At 32.6% G+C, this 24,157-nt stretch overlaps 1 protein-coding gene across 2 annotated transcripts in view; it reads left to right on the top strand.

The window, feature by feature from the left end:
• Positions 1-573: 573 nt before the first annotated feature.
• Positions 574-24,157, top strand: part of LOC143230437 (transforming growth factor-beta-induced protein ig-h3-like) — a 76,513-nt gene continuing 52,929 nt past the window's right edge. Inside the window, exons 1-4 of one of the 2 annotated variants that reach the window (XM_076463980.1) lie at positions 574-861; positions 4,320-4,718; positions 11,203-11,358; positions 12,464-12,558. In XM_076463980.1, coding sequence (XP_076320095.1) covers positions 743-861; positions 4,320-4,718; positions 11,203-11,358; positions 12,464-12,558 — 769 coding nt within the window. In that variant the 5' untranslated portion in view covers positions 574-742. Of the gene's footprint in view, positions 862-4,319; positions 4,719-11,202; positions 11,359-12,463; positions 12,559-24,157 lie in introns of those variants that run through there. The other variant, XM_076463981.1, reaches the window with a different exon arrangement.

Here is a 24,157-nt window from a genome sequence, read left to right as displayed (position 1 = left end):
TTTCGCATTTAATTTCTTGCAATTTCGTTTAACACAATGCATACTATATACCTAGGTATTACATGAAATAAAGTATCATAATAAATGTTTTGGGTGTAATGTGTTCATGCATTGAAGTATTGTATAGTCTTGCATGTAATGCTTGAATGAAATTATTTAAAAACGCTCACGAATTATTCCTCAACCTAATACGTAGCCACTAAACTTTATTTACAAACAAAAAAGTTTTTACTTATCATTTTAGTACTCGCAATTTTGATTACTGCTAGTTTTATGAGTCTATACAGATTGGTTACTTTACATATTTAAGAATATAAAAAAATAAGTCATTGGGTCAGGAAAATAAAACCACATATGTAAGTAAGTTGTTTTTGCACTCACTGATATAAAGTAACAATAATTCAGTACTTGTAATTCAAGTGGGTGCACAAATAATTCAACACAAAGTACCAAGAAAAGCTAGTGATCAAATAAATTAAAACACAACGTTACATATTACAGAAATATGATAGCTCAGTTCACGGATATGGCTTTATCATGTAATCGGGCTAACATCCGCTTTTACATTTACAGAGTTATTCCTGCTTAAAGAGGCACTTTGCTCATCTGCTTGTGGAATCCTAGCTGGTTTACCTCTAATTCTAGAATTGGTTGGTTCGACCTATTGTGCCTTCTGCATATGTGTATATATAAATGAGTGGGAGACGCTACTTTACATTTATAGAAAATTCAGTGGTGTGAGATGGCGTTAATACGAATTTGTGGTTTGTTACTTTCTTTACTCATACTGTGCGCTACAGTCTGGGCTACAGAGCAACCCCAGTTTAGAAGTTTTTCAAGTTGGGACAACTTTTATAGACAGTAAGTACTAATCATTTTAATGTTATAGAAATGTGTTTAAATTACACTTCAGAATTAACAGTTAAAAGCAAGGAATGTCAAAATTTTATAGTTTAACATATCTGAAATTAATAAACTACATGCCACGTTTGCATAAGAGCTATAATTATGAGCAAACTTAAATAGTGAGTTGAGAGCAAACACGATATTTATGTCTAATAAAAGATGAAATAAAACCTTATGTTATTACTATGCTGGTTTAGCCATAAAAGTCTAACATAGATAAGCGCGGCGAGGAGAGAATAACTAGGTCTTTACCAATTTGTATAGAAGCAATTGAAAAATAAAATAGTATTAATTTGCATAATATCTTATTTAAAGAGTAATTTTCATTTAAGTTTAAGAGTTAATAATAATTTATCTCATTTTATATAAATAAAACCTTGTTCAGTTAGTGATTCATTAATTTATTCGTATAGTTAAGTTTAAAGAAAATTAAATGCTTTCAATATCTCGTAGCCACACACGTTTACGTTTTAATCGAGATAATTAAACATGATATACGCGAATCGTGACCACGATAGTTTTTCCTGATAAGGATCACTCATCAATTTCGCAAACTGCTAATAGAACATATGAGCAAAAATTATTTTAAAAAGAAGACTTGTTCTTGAAACAACACTTAAGACCTTTTATCGCAATGGCTAAATGATAAAGTATTTGTTAATGATTTTCGGATTGTTAGGCAAAATTTGTCCATTTGTTCTTCATATTATTATTCTTGTTTTACAAGCCTAAATAAAAAAAAAACAAAAAAAAAACGGTTAAGAATATTTTTCAAACCTAGCAGGATTATTTTTATGTCAATTCTTGAAAAGGATGGAGAAATTTTCACTTTTCATCGCTACTGTCCACGTTTTTTTTTGGTTTTTTTTCGAAGACATTCAAGCACAGAACCTAGAACAAATGTAGTTGGATATACTTCATCAGAAGCAGTGCACAGGTGTTAAACAAACCCCTGCAAAGGTTGTAGGGCTACAACACACACACACACACACACACACACACACACACACAAAGCCATTCAGCTCCGCGGAAATGTAAAAACCATTTAAGTGCCATTATACTAGACTAGTCGCGAACTAGGGAACTCTTCGTTTTATTCCAGTAAACAATGTGTATATTTGTGTCTCCAACGTAAAATTATACAGGCGGTCGCTGTTTCATAGCGACGGAAATGACGTATGTTTTCCGTAACATTGAGGTTGGCAGGGCGCGGTAGAGAAAATGGACCCTAATACCTCTCGCTATTTAAAAGTCTCAAGAGGGGTGGAAGATGTCTTTGACTGCTTCAGAGAGATCTACGAGAGAAAAAAGAAAAAAGGCTAGCAACTAATCATCGCTTGATCTTTCTCGTTAAGTTAGGATCTTGCACCACTCCCGGCGATATCTCTGATCCTAAAGTTTTCGCTTTTTCTGAAGCGTCTCCTTTTCCATCTTCCTCATCTAACAACTAAATTTGTCCTTCCCATAATTAAAACACCATTTCCTGCAAGTGTGCATGGTGGTAGTTTTAAGACATGTAATGTAATTATTATGTACAATTGTTTAAATACTTTTCCATTTCTTATCACCAACAAACGAAATTATTAAAATTCATTTATATTTAACTGTGTTTAGCCCCCGCTAGTACAGCGGTATGTCTACAGATTTACAACGCTACAATTAGGCGTTCGATTCCCCCTCGGTGTGCTCAGAGCAGATTGCCCGATGTGGCTTTGCTATAAGAAAACGCACATACCTGTTTATGACAAATCACGCTGACATCTGGTGGTGGTTAATCGAGTAAGCACACACGCGTGACTTCAATTGTATGTGAATAAATTATATTTATCATGTAGTGGCGTGCGTGGTATTTAGTAACAAACAAACAAACTAGACTAGAAATAATTTTTAAATTATTATTTCCAGCGTAGTTTGCTTTTTCTATAGTCCCTAGTTTTAGGCTTAAAAATATAATCTTTGCATTTTGATTCAACTTGTTCTTGAACGTTTTTTTCCAATCCATATTCCTCTTTTTAAAAATTATCAGTTTTTAATTATTGTGGTTATTTGAAACCAGTCTATTTATTTATGTAACACAAATATACTATTCAAAAAAAGAAATGCAAAAGGGATATTTTTGTTATTTGAAAGAGAAATATATGTAATAACGTTACAAGCTCAGAGTATGTGATGTTACACGTGTTAAGGCACTGATTGTCAGACCAAAATAACAATAAAAGTTGTGCACATTGAAAACGGAGGAAAACAACGGATTTTTCGCCAAAACTCATTCGTGTTCAACAAATTTGTTTGAGAGATCTGCATGTTCTGCAAGTGCAACATGTGCAAAATCCCTATAAAAGTGACGGGTTCTCGGTTTCCATAGCTCAGTGTTAAGCCACCGACACACAATACAGTTACGCCAAGACTGACTGAAGCACAATGCAACAACGCCATTGGTCGCTTGGAAGCAGGCGAATCTCGATCAGATGTTGCCAGAGCTGTGAATGTCCACCCAAGCACCATCACAAGGCTATGGAATCGTCACCAACAACATGGATCAACTCGTGACCGTCCACGATCTGGCAGACCTCGTGTGACCACGCCCGCACAAGATCGCTACATTCGGTTACGTCACCTTCGGGATAGGACCACTACTGCGACGTCTACTGCTTCAACCATACCAGGGCTGCGTAGGATTTCCGATGAGACCGTACGCAACCGTCTACGAGGTTCTTAGGCCCCATGTGCAACCCATCATGGTGAACGTCAACGACGTTTTCCAACATGACAACGCCCGTCCTCACACAGCCCGACTCACCACTGTCTTTTTGAGACACCACAACATCAACGTTCTTCCCTGGCCCTCCAGATCACCAGATTTAAACCCCATCGAACATCTTTGGGACGAGTTGGACCGACGTCTGCGACGGCGACAACCTCAACTGTAGACTCTACCTCAGCTTGCAGCAGTTTTGCAGGCTGAGTGGACAGCCATTCCACAGGATGTGATTCGTCATCTCATCGCTTCCATGGGCAGGAGATGCCAAGCAGTTATTGATGCTCACGGGGGGCATACTTGTTATTGACGTTGAGTGACGTTAAACGTCAACTAGTGAGCATAGACTTCGCCTTTGCAGACTTTGGATGTTCAGCAGTGAATGTGCAAAGTTTCACACGTGTCATACAGAACTACCCGGAATAAACTTGTTAACAATATGCCTCAAATTTTGCCTTTTGCGTTTATTTTTTTGAAGAATATATTTTGGCGTAAAAATTATCCATAAAACGAGATAAGTGTACTTTTATGCCTTTTTTTTTTAAATCCCTGATTTATATTAATGTATGTATATAAATTTTGCATAATACTTGGGGTTATCCTACATTTGTCTGAATAAGAGTAATTTGTTTGTGCCATTAAAATCAATTTGCAGAATCCAGCGGTACAGAGAAGAGTTTGAAACTATACAACAGCAAGCGGAAGAACTAGCAACATCTGCGAGAGGTCAAATTGAACATCTGTGGAATGGGGCAGCAAACCATTTTCAAAACGTAGTTGAGAAGTTTCAACTACCGCTAGGTGACGGTAGGGAAGTGGAAGGCGAGTTAGACAGTGGAGTTAATTCTATGGGAAACATTCCAGACCCCAGTTCCCAACATCCAGATGCAGGATTAAGTAACAGACCAGTATTTGACCCAACCGTAGTTGTAGTTGATACCCCGCATTCTCCACCACCTGGTCTTAACACACACCATTGGAGATTCGACTTTGGATTTCTGGATAATATTAACACAATGATTGGATTCAGAAGCAGAAACTCCTGGTGGCAAGGGTAAGTTATTTGTAGCTTAACGAGTTACCCTATAATTATTTGTTTGCATTCAGATCTACCCTCTCCATTCACATTCTGTTGGGTGGGTGGAGCACATTCTTTGGCTTTCACAACCATATTTTTGTTATTGATCTCGATCAACTCTTTTATGAATTGTTACTGAGCACCTGAGGACTGACGTTCAGATCAGACATCTCCAAGGAACCGTTGTATTTGTGTCTCGCTTCTACGCCTATAGTTTTTATCAATCCCTGCCAAACGTGATGTCTATCTTTAGCGCTCTGTAGGGAGTGAAATGTGATAGTGATGTTATCGTTGGGTCCTGATTTCGCCCACTTCATCTTCATGTCATTTCTTAGTGCCCCACATGCTTTTAAAAAATATTTCTGTTAAAGGGATATGTAAAACACCCATAGGCATAATATAGGGGTGGGTAGGGTGGCATTCAGATCTTACTATTGCTCCTACTATATGTATCGCCGATTTTATAACTGTTTCTATTATTGTGGGGGATGGGGCTATTTCGAATTATTCTTTAAAATATAGTCCATGTTAATAAATCCATTATATTTCTACGATTATAAGTTCCAATTAAGTAACTAAATGCTTAGAAACGTTTTATTTTATTTTTGTAAAATGTTCACCCTCTTTTAATTTATGTTTTAGAAATTTATACTTTCATTTTACAGCCTAATAAAACCTCACTGTGGAGCATTACAACTGTAAAATATTGTCTAATGTTGCTTCATATTTTTATTAATAAACTGTATTCGTTTATCCTTTGGAATCGATATACCTTTCGGTTTATAAATCTCTTAAGCTTGAACGCCCCGATATATCCAGGTGGTGAGGGCGCTTGACTCGGCATTTGAGGGTCATGAAAGCGAATTCCCATTCCACCAAACATACTCGCTCTTTCAGGCGTGAAGGTCCATGGGGATGACTAACTCTAGAGAGGTCCGGCATGACCTGACTATTAAGGTGCTCGACTGCTAATTCGAAGACCGCGGGTTCGAATTCCCGTCACACTAAATATGCTCGCCCTTTCAGCCGTGGGAGTGTTATTATGTGCGGTTAATCTCATTATTCGTTGATGAAAGAGTAGCCCAAGAGTTGGCAGTAGGTGGTGATGACTGACTAACTTATTTCCCTGTAGTCTTACACTGCAAAATCAGGGGCAGCTAGCGTAGATGACCATCCTATAGCTATGTGCGAAACTAAAACCAATCTTAAGCTTGAACAAATGAGGTTGCTCAGTAAGTCTCAGCTTGTTTCTTATCTAATTTTGTGTATATTAAATCTTTTCTCAGTGTCGGACTTGTGGATTTACACATATGTAGATAAAAATGAGTAAAATATTTTTCGTGTTCACTTTAAAAAGTTTTAGTCTTGTATATTTATCATGCAGAAGGTGGAGAAAACGTCCATCAATACTACAGTCAGCTAAAGCTCTTAGCCGTCCTTGCTTTCGTATTTTAAATTTGTAAGTTTGTTTTGAATTTCGCGCAAAGCTACTCGAGGGCTATCTGCGCTAGCCGTCCTTAATTTAGCAGTGTAAGACTAGAGGGAAGGCAGCTAGTCATCACCACCCACCCTCAACTCTTGGGCTACTTTTTTACCAACGAATAGTGAAATTGACCGTTACATTATAATGCCCCCCACGGCTGAAAGGGCGAGCATGTTTAGTGCGACCTGGATTCGAACCCACGACCCTCGGATTACGAGTCGAATTCCTGAACATGCTTGGCGATGCCGGACCAAATTTGTAAGAGGTTATTCAATTGATGTTGTATCGATATAGCAAGAAATATATCTTTACAATAAAAGCTGTTTCAGTTCAAATGTTAGTTTTATTTATCAATGTTTAAGTACAGAACATTCTGATACGAAACATAAAGCAGCAATTATTATTTTAAATAATTGCATGTAAGGTTATAGCTTAGGGCAATATTTCATTTATAAGGACTCTTGTCTAACATTTTCAGTTCTGTTATTGCTTTCGTAAATATAAATAATATGCAGTGGTTAAATGAAAATAAAAGCGGAGCTGTGACGCTAGTTATAATGTGTATTATTCTATATGTATAATACGCTGTATTTTAGTACTTAAATCCTGGAAGTGGCAGCAACGTGATTGAATAATAACTATTGTCGGTTATTATTAGTCCCCAGCGTTTGAGTTCTTAGTTATCTATTTATTCAGCAGGGCTTGAACGGAAAGTTTGCCATTCATTTGATGCTTGACATTTAAGGAACAAAAACGAGACTTGTTAGTCAAATAATTAAAAGCTTTTTATCGGAACTGAAATGCTTCACCAATAAAATTCTCTCGCACAATATTTAACATGTATTTTTAAAACTTAAATAATTAAATTGGTAACGTTAGTACGCTTCCGGTAGTACTGTTATTATCGTCGTCATGTAATATGTAACACAAGCTGCAAAGGAAATAGCTGAAATGCATAATAAGAAGCTGGTTAACAAAGGACTGGGTGGGGCTGGGGATACAGTGCTACTTTATACACAGGGTCACGGCTCGGCGGCTGTATTTATATAATTCATTTTAATGAATAAACAAAATAACGTGACTTTTTTACAAAATACGGTGAAGGTACTTACATACTCGCCCGCATGCCTTCAAATCACTGTTATGTTAAATTATTCGAAATATTTTGTAATTTTAAGTTAATTCTATAGAATCAATATAATAAGAGCATTGAAGCCAATAATTACCAGTTATATTATCACCCAGTAAATACAGGCCCATTAGTCTTGCATCACCTTTGAGAAGTTTGATAAATGAAGCTTTGCAAAGACATTTAACAAAAGTTACGATTTCATTGGACAGTTAACAAAGCTTTTGACATTCTTTTAAGAGCTGACTGTAGATAAGGGAGTAAGGATGTAGAATTGGTGTATCTGGATTCTTAGAAAGCATTAGACAAGATTAAGTATAATTTGGATGGGAATAACCTTATCAGTGTCTGAAAGAAAAGGGTCTTGTAATGGTTGGTCAATGGTCGGTCATAAGCCACCTGAGCAGCATGCTGTTGCCAGTGGTTGTGCAAAGAGGATTTTTTTTTCTTACAGTAAATTAAGGTAAGGAGCCCAGAACTGATCACAATACTCTAAATGAGGTCCAATCAGTGACCCACACAATGAAATTATAACCACTTTAGGGGTGTTTTTTAAAATTACTGTAAATACAACTTAAAATCATATTTACCTTACCACTAGCAACAGCATATTGCTTTGATGGCTTGACAGACTAATCTGCTGTTATATCTAAATCCCTTTCTTTAATGAGACTAGTTAGTTATTTCCATCTAGATTATACTTGTAGTTAAAATTATTATAAACCAAATGTATTATATTATATTTATTATAATTAAAACCAATCTGTGAATTATTCACTCAACTTGCTAAATGATCTTAATCCTTTTATAAATCAGCATCCCATTCACAGCTAGCAACTCCATATACCTTAGTATCATCAGCAAATTTAAATAATTTGTTGACCTTCATCTATATCATTGATGTAAACAAAACAAAGATCCTTAGACTGAGCCCTGATGTACCCAACTTGTAACATTAATCCAGTATGAATGAACCATCTGTTTTTGTTTATTTCCACCTAGCTAGTCTTCTATCCAATTAGTTAACTTCACTCCCACACCTATTGAGATAATTTGATTTTACAAGCACTTTATGTGGTACCTTGTCAAATACTTTCTGAAAATCCAGATACACCAAATCTACACCCCTACCCTCATCTACATAAGCAGTAAACATTTCCTATTTTATCTTGTTTTAAGTCCTAGGTGTTGTAAATATATTCTGAAACATGAATATTATAATGCAATGAGAAAGAGCAGCTCAAGTTTCCTCTGGAATAGGTTTGTTCACATACAGCCACATCTAAAGTGTAGAGCTTGTTGTTAACTATAATATAAACATAAAAAGCTTCTATTATCACCTATAGGGCTGTAGTTATTCCACTTGCTTTTCTCTTAAAGCTTAAGTTCATTGTTAAGTCTTATCTTTCAAAGGAGTGAGGTTTGAGAAGTTTTATTTGTGTGTGGATCTATATATTTAACTGCCTGAATTGCAAAATGGCTGTAGTTAAGGGTAGAATGAGAGAAGAGAATCTGCTTTGTTTACTCATCAGAGTGCTCTGCTTAATATTCATGACAACCTTGGCACGCCATATAGGGAATACCATGCTCCTGTGTATTCTGCTCCAACTCCTCTATACTTCTAGTACTATGTTATTGTTATTAGTTGAGGTTCTGTTTGTTGAGATTAATGGAATTAAAATGTATAAAGCTGTATTTGAGCTTATTTAATAGAAGTTTTCTTTTTAAACTGTACCTTCTTTAGAACTGTAAAGTGGTGCACATATTGTCAAAATTTTAAAGTCCCACACCTTAAACTTTTTGAATTCACAAAAAATAAAAAAAGTTATCCATTAACTTATACTATGAATAAGATGAGGTGTGTGTGTGTGTATATTTGTAATTCATGTTTTACATCTATACATAAGAGTCCAATTTTGACATTTCAAATAAATTACTGCAACAAAACAAGACCATTCGTGAATCACAAATCCTTGTTTCTGTCAGTTGTAGATTGTCTAAATATGTTTAAATATTGTGAAATCTTTACATTTTAGGCCATACGTATATTATGAAAGAGATAATATTTCATATAAAGGCACCACTTTAGAAAAATTAAATGTTTGTCTCTTGAGTTTACTGTGTAAATTACTATATGTCACATTTCCATTATATTAAACATTGATGTACTAAAATTCTAATTAAAATAAAAGCAGAATTTTGGATGATCTCTATCTGATCAAAGTAGTAGAATAACTTCTATTGTGAAAGTTATGTAGGAAGCACAAAGCTACAAAAGCATTAATTGCAAGCACATGCTTAAGTACCTTCTCCAGCAGTTCCAATTCCAGCTACTGTCTATGCTTAATAAACTGAATGTTGGTGTGGTGTGTGAATGTGGTGCAGGCTTATTTAAAAAAAAAATGCATGTAATTTATTTTTGTATGAAAGTAATGGAACATACTAATTAATATAAAGAATTACATTTAATGAATACTACAAGTTTGTAGTAGAAGTACATCTGTTTCACAAACATATTTAAATGTCTTCAAATTTTTTGTTGTCATCTACTGTTGGTTTTGGTTTGAATGTTAGTATTTCTACATCCTTATCTCCATAACAAGCTTAAAGCTCTATGCAGTGCAACTTTTGTTGGTAGCATTAACATCCACTCCTACACAGGTACCAAACACTACATGAACATGTCATATTGTGTATGATTTCAAATGAAGGAAGACCAATATACCAAACTGGTAGAATAATTCTGTCCACCTTCTGCCATCTGTGCAACATTAAGCTTGGCTATATGAGCAGATTTCCAGATCTTTGCTTGCCAAGAGGCACACTTTTCTTGGTGTCCAAAGCTGCATAATCTTTAGAGTTCGACTTCTATTTTTATTGCCATCTTTGTTTTTAATTTGTTTAGGTTGGAGAGGTTTTTTTTTGCTTGTGTTGAGAGACCTGCATTGTGGTTACAAACTTTCATGATGTTGTTATGGTGAGTTCTTCATCATTTTCTAACAACATTATGAGGTCTAGAAAGATACTGAGTTAAATTATTTTCTTCATCACAAATTTCTTTACAGTATCATAAAATCTGAAGCATTATTGCAATTGGATTGTGTGTGTATCTTTGGTAGAATGTTATAAATGCTCTGTGTTGAGATGTTTTGCATCATGTATTTGAGTGATTCTCCTTTTGTCATGTTATCACCACACCTCCCTCAATCCAGAGCTCCTTTACTGCACTCACTTTCTGAAAGTAATGCATGAAGATAATTAGTACATCAGTATCAGCAGATTTTATGATGACTGTGTCTTCAACATTTCTGGTTGAAAATATTTCATTTGCCTCAGCTGTATGAGGAAGTATTTTTGTATCAACATCCTCTTATGAACTTGGCACCTATGTTATACTATGGAGTGATTCACAAGATGTCTTTACCATTCCTGCTGCTGATAAGATAGTGTATTCTGTCTGAATGCTCTTAAAAGTGTTGCTATGTATGTTTTGTGATGTAATTACATAAGAACTTGACAAGATTGCTTTTGTTATCAGAAATCTCTAAGTTTTTGTAAGATTGGAACTGTAAGGAAAATTTGAAGTTGCAATTTGTAGTGTAGTGACACCAGTAAAATGTGCACATCATGAATCATGAGGAGAATTATGCACTCTGCAGGCTATAAAACAGTGTGATATGAGCTTCAAAAGCAAGATATATATTACTCTTATTTTGATTTCATTTACTCTCGAAACAGAACACATTTTGGGATCCTGCAGAAGTACATCTGGTATTAATATAAACTTTTTAATGAATCCCAACTATGACTATAAGTTTAGAACCTTACTTCCACAAATACATTTTCAGGCCCAATATTTGTGAAGAAACGGAAGAAATTAATGAGCAGGAAGTTAATGTCACCACATACACACCAAAAGGAAATACCACAGAAACTGCTGAAGTGGGGTATGAACATTTTACAAATTGTAAAGAAACTGAAACTTCTTACATCTGCATTACAAGGTAAGTGTTAATTATATATATATATATATAAAGTAAAATAAAGCTGTATATTTTGTAAATGTAATTTTCTAGAGCTAGTTTTTGTTAGTAAACTAAGTAAGTTTTGTCTGTTGATTGATTAATGCATATCTCAAGTCCAGTGCTACTAAACATCTCCACCTAATCATGCATATGTTTAAAGATAGTATACAAGTTCAATAATTAGACAATTTTATTTATTTTATAAGTGGACCATAAGTTGATATAAAATTTAAGTTTTATATGTAAATATTAATTTTATAGTCACTATGAGAAAAGCTCAAATTTTAGGTATTAGTCTATGAGTTGATCTTGTGGCAGTTTGGTTAAAAGTAAACCATAAGAAGTGTTGAGGATTAACCCTGTAGCATTTCTGGTGTTTTGAAAGGTTTGTTTATTTGAACTTGAGCTGAGAAAATTGAGTTTTAAATTACCCAAGGTAGTGTGCAGAAGTTGCTAACTATTGTCCTCTAATTGTATATTGTAGAAACTTTGTAGAATGGATTAATAATAATAAATTTTTTTTACGACTGATAAAGATGAAATTGAATATTTTAATTGAGATAGTTAATACATTTATTTCCACGCATTTACCTATTGTAATAGTTATTTTTCTTGTAATTATGTGTAAAGACTATTTTGATAATTTTCTTTGAATTGACAAAAAATATTGTTAACATTGTTATATTATGAAGATTTCTAAACTATTATTGTTAAGATAACCTATAAATTTACATTATCAAGGTCAAATGTTATTGGAAAAGATCCAGATACTAAAGTTCCTAATAGCAGTGTTAATTGATTTCAAACAGTTTGGTTTAAAGAAAAGTATAGTTTATATTTCTTGTTTTGAATATAATTAAGTAAAAGTTCAAAAAGAGGTTTCATAAAAATTAACTAAATCTACCTGTAAATTCTCAACATCAATTTTTTTTTTTTTTTTTGCTTGCATTTACGATAATTTATCAAAACAACCTGTAGGTGTTGCAGACTTAAAAAGAAAATTATCAAAGCATAATGTAGCATTATTTCCTAATTTTATTATTGTAGAAAATAATGTATATATTTTTCATTGAATAAAATGCAGGATCAAAACTAAGGATGTGAACAAAACTTACATCATGAAGAGGCAGTGTTGTCATGGGTTTAAGAGAGTGCCACATGCTTCAGGATGCTTGAAATGTAAGTTGTACGTACACCTGTTATAACATTTTATCCCATCACTACACACTATTTTCACAAATTCAGGTTTGGTAGAAAATAACCAGTAACTTTATATTACTTGGAAATTTTTAAGAGGGTTAATAAATATTGCTCATTTAGTATATCCTACATACTATCAGTGTGTAAACACAATGACTAACCACTATTGTTCATTATTCCATTTTATTATAAAGCCTTATGACTTAAAGTAACAGTAATCCTACCTCACAACCACATTAAACACATTACAAAATAGTAAAACATAAGCTTTCATAACTGATGAAGAATCAACTCTAAACAGTTTTGGTGTTATCAAATAGTTTTATTAGCAATAGAAATTGAAGGTTTACTTGTTGCCACAAAAACTTGTACTGGCACAAACTTCATTGTAGGATTTATACAGCCTACTAGTATGCAAAAGATAAAATTGAGTTTTTCATTTGGTTACCCTGCCTGTCTTAATCCTGCAACATATCTTATTCTAAAGGATATTTTCTCTTACTTTTCAAATGTACTGTTCTAGAGCTTTCAGGTACTCAATATTTTGCAAACATACTTACCTATGCTGCCAGTTCTAGCTATTATTCAGCTGCCAGGATCCCCCAGCACTTCATTCGTAGATAGAATTTAATTCTAGGTTTATCCATGTCTGGTTGGTCTGGGGTTGAGTGAGAGAGTTGTGCTGATTCTGCAAAGGTTTTATTCCTGTTAGTTGTTTGGCCTGTGAAGACAGGAGATTGGTGTCCAGTCATCAGTCTTCCTTCTCTGTATCAATGCCTACATTCTCCAAGGTTCAAAATTTTTTTTACTGGGATTGCAGATGTTCAATTTGGTTGTAGTTGGTTAGTATCTGCATTTTTCCTCGGTGGTTCAATGCAAAGGTTTTTTCCTTCAGTCTTTCATAAAGTTAATATGGGTTGTGCTGTATCATGAGTTTTCTTATCTGCTTCATTCCATTGTTACATGCACATACATGTTTGTGGATGGGTGGTTACTGCGGACAACATCTTGTAAATTGTAAACCATCACATCCTACTTCTATTTTCAAATACAACCCATGCAGGCTTCTCTTTCGATACTTCAGCATATATTATTGCTTCAATTGAATATGTCATCATTCTGGGAATTTTTTATTTTTCATCTAATTTCTCGGTCAAATTTAGCTGTTTCCCATCCTCTTCGATGCTTTAGAACAAGATGACACACTTTTGCTCATGTCTCCTATCTCTACCACAAATGGCTCTCTCTTCTAGGAATGTGGGCATTACTTGAATCCTTTTGGGACAGGAACACAAGCAATATCTTTCTATTATTCATTTAGGGACTAGGGGTTGCAGACATCTTTTTTCTGGTTTCCCAGTTTCTTTAGTTGAGATCATTCTTTAATTTCAAGGGGATAAATTGGGATGCTACTAGGAATTGGGTTCTTCTCCTTCTGTTTCGTCCAGTGTTTCATTCTTTTTATGAATGCCTTGCTTCAGGGATAAGGTACATATACCAACAGTCATGAATTCCAGAGTATGCACGGACAATAAAGATTCACTACACAAGGGTTTTATCCTTCTTGCTCATAAACAGCAAGGTCTCATGGTTTGGGCTTCTTAAGTGATAAATCATCAGGTTTAATTCTGATTCATCCATAGTGATGTTTTAAGTTTTTCATTGTGGAAGCATGTGGGCTAGATCTCCTTATTCTCAAATTCTAGACCTCGTTTTTTGGGACTAGTCTTATCACCCTTTTTGCTTGCCATGTTCCACAGGTGATGCCCATGGTAAAAGTCCATTGTCTTAATCCAAACAGATTTTTCCAGCAGAACAGATGTTGCATTACCTTTCATTGGATTATCAAGCTACTGGCAATTTGGTTTCTAGTACCTCATCTTTGGGCCTTGACAACAGATGTTTTCCTTCTGGATAGAATGGAATTGCCACTCTTAATTTTTTCTCTAATTCATGTGTTCCCCAGGGTACAAAATATAATTTATTCCAACCAATTTTTAGATCCTATTAATCACACTAGATTGGTAACTATGCTTGGGTTTCTGCAGTCCCCTCAGGTATGTCCAGCTCTTCCATTTATTTTTAGATCCAGTCTATGGAGGCAGCCATTAATGGATATGGTGCATCTAGCTATCTAGATGCTCAACAATATAACAATATATGCCTAGTGTCTACTTTAATTTAAAGTTAAAGGGGATTTGTTTATATGGTATCTTTCTTTTATTAGATACAAAAGTTTTGTTTATGTGTAGAGAAAATATTAACACTGAAGAGTGAAGTAAAATAAAACAAAAAAGGAGTGTTGAAAAAAGCAAATTCAAACCTCTGACTAATGTTAGTTTGTTATAAACAAAAATAAAAATGCTGCACAAATTGAAAGGAAACCCAGGGTATAGGCTACAATGTGGTATATTAAATGTACCCTAGGTTTTATTTCTAAAATAAATTACCAAATATGAAGGTTTGATTTGCAGTTTCTCATTTTTAAAACTTGATAAATCATTGACAATATTTAATAACATCTACAATTAAGTGCTTTGCATAAAGTATTGAATGAATGACTTGCAGATTTCAAAAGTTACTCATCAATTTATAAAAAATATTTTTTCTTGTAAAAATTCAAAGCTTACCATTACTTATAAATAAAAAGTTCCAATTTACCCACAGTTTTATTGTAAAAGTTTTTTAACTAGTTTAAATGTAGATGAAGTTTAACTTGCCTTGTGAGTGTAAAAACAGTTTATTGATACTTTCCATAAACATATTATTGCTGGTAACTTAGATATTATGAAAGGTAAAATATTGTGTGAAATATTTAAAGGATCTTAATAGCCACAAAATGTAATAAGAAAAATATTCTAAAATTTGTCAAACAGTATTGATGAATATATTTTAAAACTTAACTATATTACATCTTATCCATCTAGATTGTTTCTGGAATGGAAGTTTTATGTCCTCTAAAAAAAATAAAATTATCCCATATAAAATTTAAAGTACCATATGGTTTTATCATTTCATCAGCTGAAAAAAGGAGGTTTAAAAATTGCAAGAAAACTGTTATAGCTCCCATTGATAAAAATAACTAATTTTGGTATTGTTTGTAAAACGTTTTTGTATTAATTATGATAAAAGAAACTGATACACAAACATTTAAAACTTATTAGCCAATCTAAAGATACAGTAATCAATAATTTCATTGAAAATTATTTAAAAAAACTTTATCCTAAACAAAACTCTTATGTAGATTTAGCTTTTCTATATACTATACCCAAACTCCATAAATCTCCATTTAGATTTATTTCTAGTTCCATAAGAATAATAATTACATAACTGGCCATTTTATTAAATAAATTACTCTATTTTATTTGATAAAATTAAAAACATAAGTGTTTAATAAACATACCTTTTTTGAATATGAAAACAATAATGAACTCGTTTTAAAATATCCTAAGAAACTGTAAACAAATAAATAAAATTCAAACATTTTATTTCACCACTGTACACCAGTTTCATTAAAATATTTAATTTGTTATAAATTCATTAATAGGGCAGTTCTGTTATCCTTTCATAGAATTAGAAGAAAAATTTTAGTTCCAAAACCATAACAGACATTAAGTTTCTGCATTTAGTGATTTTATATTTTTCAATAACCAGATATTTGTAAAAGTAATTGAAGTTCCAATGAGAGCTAATTATTCTACTTGTATTGCAAATATATATCTTTACTTTTATGAGAACAGGTTTATCAAAAACTGCATAAACCCAGACATTTTTACTTTAACTTGCAGGTACGTAGATGAATTAATTAGTATAAATAATCCTGAAATAAATAATGTTATTAATACTTATTTATCCAGTAGAATTAAAAATTAAATACTTCTATATCTAACATAGAAGCACATTATTTAGGAATTAAAATAATTGATAAGGATATCAATATAAATATTTTTGATAAAATATTTTGCTTTTCCAATATATGGTTTACACTCTTTTAATAGTGATACATCATACCCTTCTGTTATAAGCATTATAACTTCACAATTAATCAGATTTTGTAAAATTTGTAATAAATTACAATATTTTATTATTAATGTTGAAATATTGATGCAAAAGTTAATATTTAATAGATTTAACTAATAAAGGAACTTTAAATACAATTATTAAAATATTCTGCAATAAATATGATAATGTATTTACCAAATATAAAGAAATAGAAAATTAAATATATTTTACTAAAAGTTTTGATAACTATTTATTTGTGAATAAGGTCATCAAACAACTAGGCATTACTTTATATGGATGAACACCTGACCACATATAAAGGCCTGTTCACAGTAAGAAACTTGGTAGTTACTATAGACATAAATAGTGGTGGTTAGGAATTACACTAAATAGTTTAGATAACTAGTTGTGATCCTTCATACCATTATAATTCATTTACTGGGCTACTAACTAGTGTCTTACCACCATAATAGAGGCTGGAATGCTAACTTCAGGAGGTAAGTTTATTTATCTTACTTACCCCCAAATATTAATACCTTATCTTTATTTATGTATTTTTTCTTCTTCTTTACTTAGCTTAGAGAGCATTCACCTTCCCACAACTGCCTGCAGGCAGTGAAGAGTGATCATAGATGTGGGCTTGAATGCACACACCTTTCTCACCTAATTTCGATTTAATTTTTTATTATAATAATTTCTTTTGCTATTCCTTTATTTTACTTCTTTATGTGAACAATTATCTTATCTAATTATCACATTTGTACTTGGTTGCTGCTTGTCATAGGCTGTTTTTTGTGTGTTTTTTAAGAAATTTCGTATGTGAGGTTGTGAAACAATTTGTTTTCTTTTTTTTAGGTTTTATGTATACATTTGAATAATCAAAAATTATTTAATTACTAGACTGATACTATAGAAATCCATTATAATATATCAAGTTTAGTAATGGAGCTGTATGTCGGTAAAAAATTTGAACCAGTACAAAGGTTTGTCTCAAAAGAAAGAAATGATGGTGTTATATTTTAAAATAGTGGGAAAACCACTTGGAGGACATTGAGCTTTTAATTGATTATTCACATGTTATATATAATTAAATGTATATAAGGGACCATTTTCAAAAATAGAAAGAGGTGAGCAAGGGGCCACTTTGTTTGATTCAGTACATTAGTGATATCTCATCATATAGAAAAGATAGATGGTGTATCCCCTCTGCAATGTGAATCCTACTTCAAAAGTCACTTCCAAAATCTATGGTACATTTTATATCCCACATTCTAAACTGTACACTGAGATTTCTTTCAATTGGTGTATTGTTTTTGTTTTGCCTTGTTTATGACAAATTTGTTATATATTTGCAGTACAAGATATTTCCTGTGTGAAATATGTAAGACAAACAATTGATCCTTTACATCTATGAATAAGGCTACATAGATTTCAAAGTAATAATGGTTTTTCTCATTTGATTGAAATAGATTATTTTAACAAGCATTCATTTAATAATGTAAAAATTGCTATATTGGAAAAATATAAAATGAAAATCTGTTAACAGAAGAAGATGAATACTTTGTCTTGATTTAATTCATAATGTGAGTTTTTTCTTTCATGATTCTCAAAATAAAATTATTTGTATTAGAAACTGATTTCAAATAAATTTAGCAGCAAAGGAAAAAAAATGATATTGAAAATCTTTGTAAAAAATCTACACTCTGCTATTGATAGACACGTAAGCTTTGAAATTTATAATAAAACAATTATTTGAACTAAAGATGCATGACTGAACTATTTTTCAAGATGTATGTTAAATTTTAAATTTAGACACATTTATATCAGTGACTTTATATATTAAATTTATTAGTTCATTCAACCATTTAAAAATAAACCTTTGATAAAGTAAAATGAAAAATTCTATGTAGTTATAGATTTTAAACATAAGTTTTATATGATGACTTAGTTCCACCTTTCTTAATCCACAAAACTGTTCAAGAGGACATTTACCCCATTAAATCAGTTCAGCTTACAGTTAATTTCAAATGTAAGAAACCTATAGGGCCTCTTATCTTCAATTACAAAAGAAATCATTGAAGAATTTAATCCAATAGAAGTTGATAAATTGCTTTGTAACTATAACAATAATAGATTTAAGGACCCCTTTTCATAGCAATAGGTAATTTCGAGGTTATCAAGGACAAGGAATTATAATCAGTATTAGAGAAAGGCACTAGTTCCAAAACACACTTACTGTCCACTGACACTGTAGCTATTCTTTGACATTGGCTTTGCATATCTGTGTATTGGCAATATTTAATTTGCAAAATTTTCTACTTTTTGTCAGTGCCCCCTCTATATTGGTACTGTACACAAGAACCTCCCTCAGAAAATGTAATCACGTTTTTGAGACAGAGCATTATTCATGGTGGAGATATTAATTTGGCCTGGTGTATTTTCTCCTAGAGCTTCCAAAGTTTTGTTGTTCTTCCTGGGGGAATTGGAACTCTATTTTATGACATCTTTCTTTACTAAGTTGGCTTGTCACAAGTCCAATTTGAATCAAACTCCTACTCAAAGTTTTCAATAATCATTTTAATTTGTGTGCTTTGGGGTATTTTTTAGTTTTTCTTTCAACTGAAAATTCTGTTTGATGGAAGTGATATGTAACTCACTTTACCTTTTTTTAGTGAAGATCATCTCTAATTTCTTAGAAGTGGATTCACAACTATCCATTTTGCATATTTTTATCTTTACAGGTGTGGTATCTTCAGAGTTAAATCTCATCAGATTTAGCAGATTTGTCTTTAACTATTTCATTTATTTAGTTTTGGACATTTTACAGGCCAGTATTCAGACTTCTCCCAGTGTTGTTCTCTCATGTTCTTTACATGATCTAATGGCTTTGTTTTGGGAAATTTTTCTTATCCTTATGGCTGTTTCAATGACATTTGCTAGATGATAGTGAGGTTAATGTCCTTTTGTTACCATCTTGTCTTTCTCTTTTCAGGGCCCCTTATGTATTGCTTTATATCTGGATCCCACAATTTTGTACTAGTAATGAATTTAATAGTTCTTACTACTGGTTACAACAGGCTTTGTGAAAATGAGGTATTCCATAAGACTATCTTGTTGTTTACCATATTATCATGGACTACCACTTATGGACTATCATGAGTAAAGTTGAAAGGGATTCTGCCTGTCTCTACCAATCATCAAATTTGAACAAATTGGGATCAGTTTGCTTTTAAAAAAAATTTAGGGAACTTTGTTCAGCTATTGCAGTGTTTTCAGACCACTCCAGAGTCTACTAGGGGAGCTAGGGAGTCTTTATCACACCCAGTTTTTAGTCACTAGGATGGTTGACAGAGGCTTTTCCCCAAGAGTTAGTGTGTGTTTCTCCACTCCTTGGAAAAGAGGAAAAAGATGAAGTGCCTTCTACACAGGTCTCTGGATATTCTTCCCATAAATCAGTATGGGTAGCACTAGCCTCTGCAGGAGCCTACTCTTAATACTGATTCAGATTGACACTACGCTATCCAGTTGGGGTGTGTGTAGCCCTTCACTTTGATCAATGTTGGTTTTGTGTAATATTCATGGAAGGAGGCCCACCATGTCTTTGTAATTCTGAACATGAATTGGTCATATATTTTTGGTTGAACATGGTGTTCTGTGTCCTCTCCATAGTTTCAGGGGCAAGTGGAATACTACTTGCCCACTGGGTTGGAGAGTGAGGATGAATGTTCATAATTCCAGGCTTTATAAATCAAGCAGCAGAGGAAGTAGAACAATAGTATAATAGTTCTCTAGAAGGCCACAAATTTATTCATTCCACTTGCATTGTGTAATTTATTGAAGTAAATAAAAAACAAAAATGCTGATTGCTGATTTGCCATTTTTAATCTGTATTCTATCACTTATATATGCATCCACCCTACAGATTTTCCACCCATTCCAAGTATTTTGTAGTTTCTGATCTTTTTCATCCCATAATAATAATAATAGTGATAGCTCCAGGACATTGAAAAAAAACCTTACCAAAGGAATTCCCCTTAAATAATCAAGTATAAAGCTACTTCTAAAGTTCGAATAATTTTTCTTGACATCTAGAAGACAGATTGGAAATATGTCAACTGTTTTCATCTTTCTTCTTTTCTGTCAGTTGTAACTTGTGAAGTACAGTGTACCTCTTTTGGTCTGTGCTTCACTATTCCCTAGGATTTGGCTTTCAAACCTGGAGTCTCAAGTGATCCACACTAGATTAGTTACAGCTCAAATATATGCAATGAAACAAAATATTTAATATCACTATAAGCATATCGTTCCATAAATGGCACCATCAGAGATGCTAATCATTAAAAAAAAAAAAAAGTCCAGAAGCTGCCAATAAAACATTTTATTCTAAAATTGTTGGGATTTGAAGATTGATAAAGATTAGAAACTAGAAAAATCTGTATTCTATCACTTGCATATATATCCCCCCTACAGGTTTTCCTCCCATTCCAAGTGTTTTGTAGTTTCTGATCTTTTTCATCCCTACATCCCAACAATTTTAGAATAAACTTTTATTGGTACTTTCCTTAGGAAGTGAGTCAAGCTTGTAAGCAATTTTTTAATATGAATATATCTAAATTCAAAATTTAACATATTTTTACAGATATTTAAATTTTGTATAATTTTTGTCAAAAATAGTCGAATGTACACTGACTTCTTCAAAATTTATATATATATATAATATGTGCATTAATATTGCTACTGTTGCATAATTTTGGTATAAGTTCTATTGGATATATTATGTTTGGATCAAAATTCAAATTATTGATTGAGAGTAAATTGTTTATGTTGCAAAACATATAAAAATACAAGTTAGGATTTTATACCTGTTTGAAAAAAATGAATTTTAATAGAACAGATACATTGATCCTAAGGTAGCAGTGAAACTATCTTTTCTCACTGTTTCAACTACAGATCTTCATCAGAAGTTTATGATACTATATAAAATACCTATAACCCAACTACTTTCAAAAGGTGGACCTTTCTTCTTCAGGAGCAAACTGGGCATGGTGGTATGATTGATTGAATGAGAATGGCTAAATGTATGTGTATTTTTAAACAAATATGCTTAGGCGTTTAAGTAAAATAAAATAAATAATAACACTTGGAAGTGATTGGAAAAGATATGATATACTAATCAATTTAAAAAAAAAAAGCTTTGACATTTCGTAAAAAAAAAAGTGAAGAATAGTAATTTTCAGTTTTCTGACAGAGATGAAACTAGTGACCATAGGTCAATGATTCCTGGCTCTAGATTAATTCTAAAAGGTTGAACAGTGTTTAACTTGACAGTCAAATATGCTTCTTCTAGTTCTCTATCTGCTTTAGTTTTGAATCCAGTTTCAGTGCCAGTGAGAGTAACATCATTAATGGAGTGACTGTGTTGGTTGAAGAGTTGAGCAACAGAGATCTTTTTCAGTGTTAATAGAAGATATATGATGGTTAAAATGTTCTCTCAGAGTTGTTTGTGTATGTCCTACATATTGATGACTGCATTTTTTACACTCTACAAGATAAATGGTGTTTCTTGTTTCACAAGTGACTTCTTTAAATATTTTACAATTTTTCTGATTGTGCTTGTCATAAAATGAGTAAGTAGTTTTTATGAATTTGCAGGTTTGACAATTGGCTTTATTGCATGGACATCAGCCACTTTGGTGTGGGATGTAATTTATTTTTGTGTGAACAAGGATATCGTTTAAAGTTCTGATTTTCTAGAAGAAAACAGGAACTTCAGGAAATATCTATTTCTAAAAAATCCAAACTTTACAAACTGACTTGTACAAGAAACCTACAGACAGATCACTATCTTCATTATAAAAGCTGTTGCCCCTCTTACACTAAACGAAACATTACCTACAGTCAAGATCTTATAATAAAGAAAATGTGCTCAGATGAAACAGACTACAAAAAACACACTAAGGATCTAAAACAAACCATCTTACAACAAGGGTATAAAGATACCGACATTAACAAGTAAATTGAGAAGGCTAATAACATTCTGGGGAAAAATATCTTGAATCAGAATAATACTAAACTTTCAAATATAATTCCTCTTGTTATTTACCTGTCACTTTAAACTCAAATATTTCATGAATTTTGAAAACATTTTAATCTACTACAGCTTGACAGTTGTCTTAAACATATATTTCCTGAAGTTCTCTGTCAGAAAAATAATTTTAAGCTTCATTTTTTTTAATGAAATATGAAAATTGATTTTTTGTTTAAATTGATTAGTATAACATATCTTTCTCAATCACTCTCCAGGTGTTATTTTTATTTTATTTTACTTAATCATCTAAGCATATTTGTTTAAAAAATACACATGCATTTAGCCATTTCAAAAATAAAATATCAGACATCTTTTCACACACACTTTTGCCATCAGCTACATTGCATTGGAAATGAGATGCATAAAACAGTACACAGAGAAATAAACAATTCCCAGAAAACTGGATGACCCCTATGACGCCACTAAACACCTTCAATCACACTACCACTTCCACTTTGCTCCTGCAGAAGAAAGGTCCACCTTTCAAAAGCACTCACATTATCAGGTTTTTATTTTATTTTTATTAAGACTTCTTGGACCTACATGTTTTTTAGAGCATCTTGAGTACAAAATACCTAATAGGAATTTAGGTAGAGACTAATTGACAGTTGTCTTTAAAATGTTGGCTGCCAAGAAGTAACAATCTGGGTTGTTCAAAGATTTATCATTCTTTACCCTGCAAAATTTTTTTTTTGTTTGGACATTAATCATATTACTATCAAGAAAGTATAACTGCTGGATGATATGGGTATAAATAAGATTTTGATGAATATGATAAGGTGAAATAGGCTTGGAGTGAGATGAAGAAGACAAGATTTCTGGCAAGACTGAGCAGATGAAAAGGTGATAAGAAAAAGTGCAATAATAACAAATAGTCCAACAAACAGGCCTTTTCTGGGCCTGATGTGGATCTGTGGATCTAAATGCAAGTACATTTGTTGTGGGGGAGGAAATGGGAATATCTTGAGAAAACCCACTTTAATTTGGTCCCATTCAGTGCTAAGGTAATGTGCAAAATGATGGTTGTGGTGCAATGAAAATACTTAATAAATACTAAAAATACACATACATGGTTAGACAGTAAGTAGTTTTAGTGTTGGCTAGTGAAATATTCTTTCTTTTGTATAAGGTTGTAAGGTGAAATATATTTTCTCCAGGTATGTGGGATAGCTGCTATAGAAGAAACAATGTGCTTAGAGAGTCATGGTTTTTAGCTTTATAGTAGATTTTGGCTAACTTGAGTAGTATGGTCTTTGGTGTGAGGTAGTTCATTGTGGTGTTCTGTGTTGTGCAAGGGTGTGTGGTACAGGAGACAATATGCTAATCTAGTTTGGCAAACTGAATTTCTTTCACATTACAGGTAATAATAGAGCCATATTTAATTAAGATTTTGATGAAAGATTTATAGATATATGGTACTGTATGCATTTTATAGCTGTATGTAGTGGCTTATTTTTTGTGGATATGCTATTCTTACTGAAAGATTTT

The sequence above is a fragment of the Tachypleus tridentatus genome, chromosome 10 (assembly GCF_004210375.1).
Source record: "Tachypleus tridentatus isolate NWPU-2018 chromosome 10, ASM421037v1, whole genome shotgun sequence".
In the NCBI taxonomy this organism is placed as follows: Eukaryota; Metazoa; Arthropoda; class Merostomata; order Xiphosura; family Limulidae; genus Tachypleus; species Tachypleus tridentatus.
Note: the sequence above shows the minus strand (reverse complement) of the source record. Positions and strands in the feature narration are given on the sequence as shown.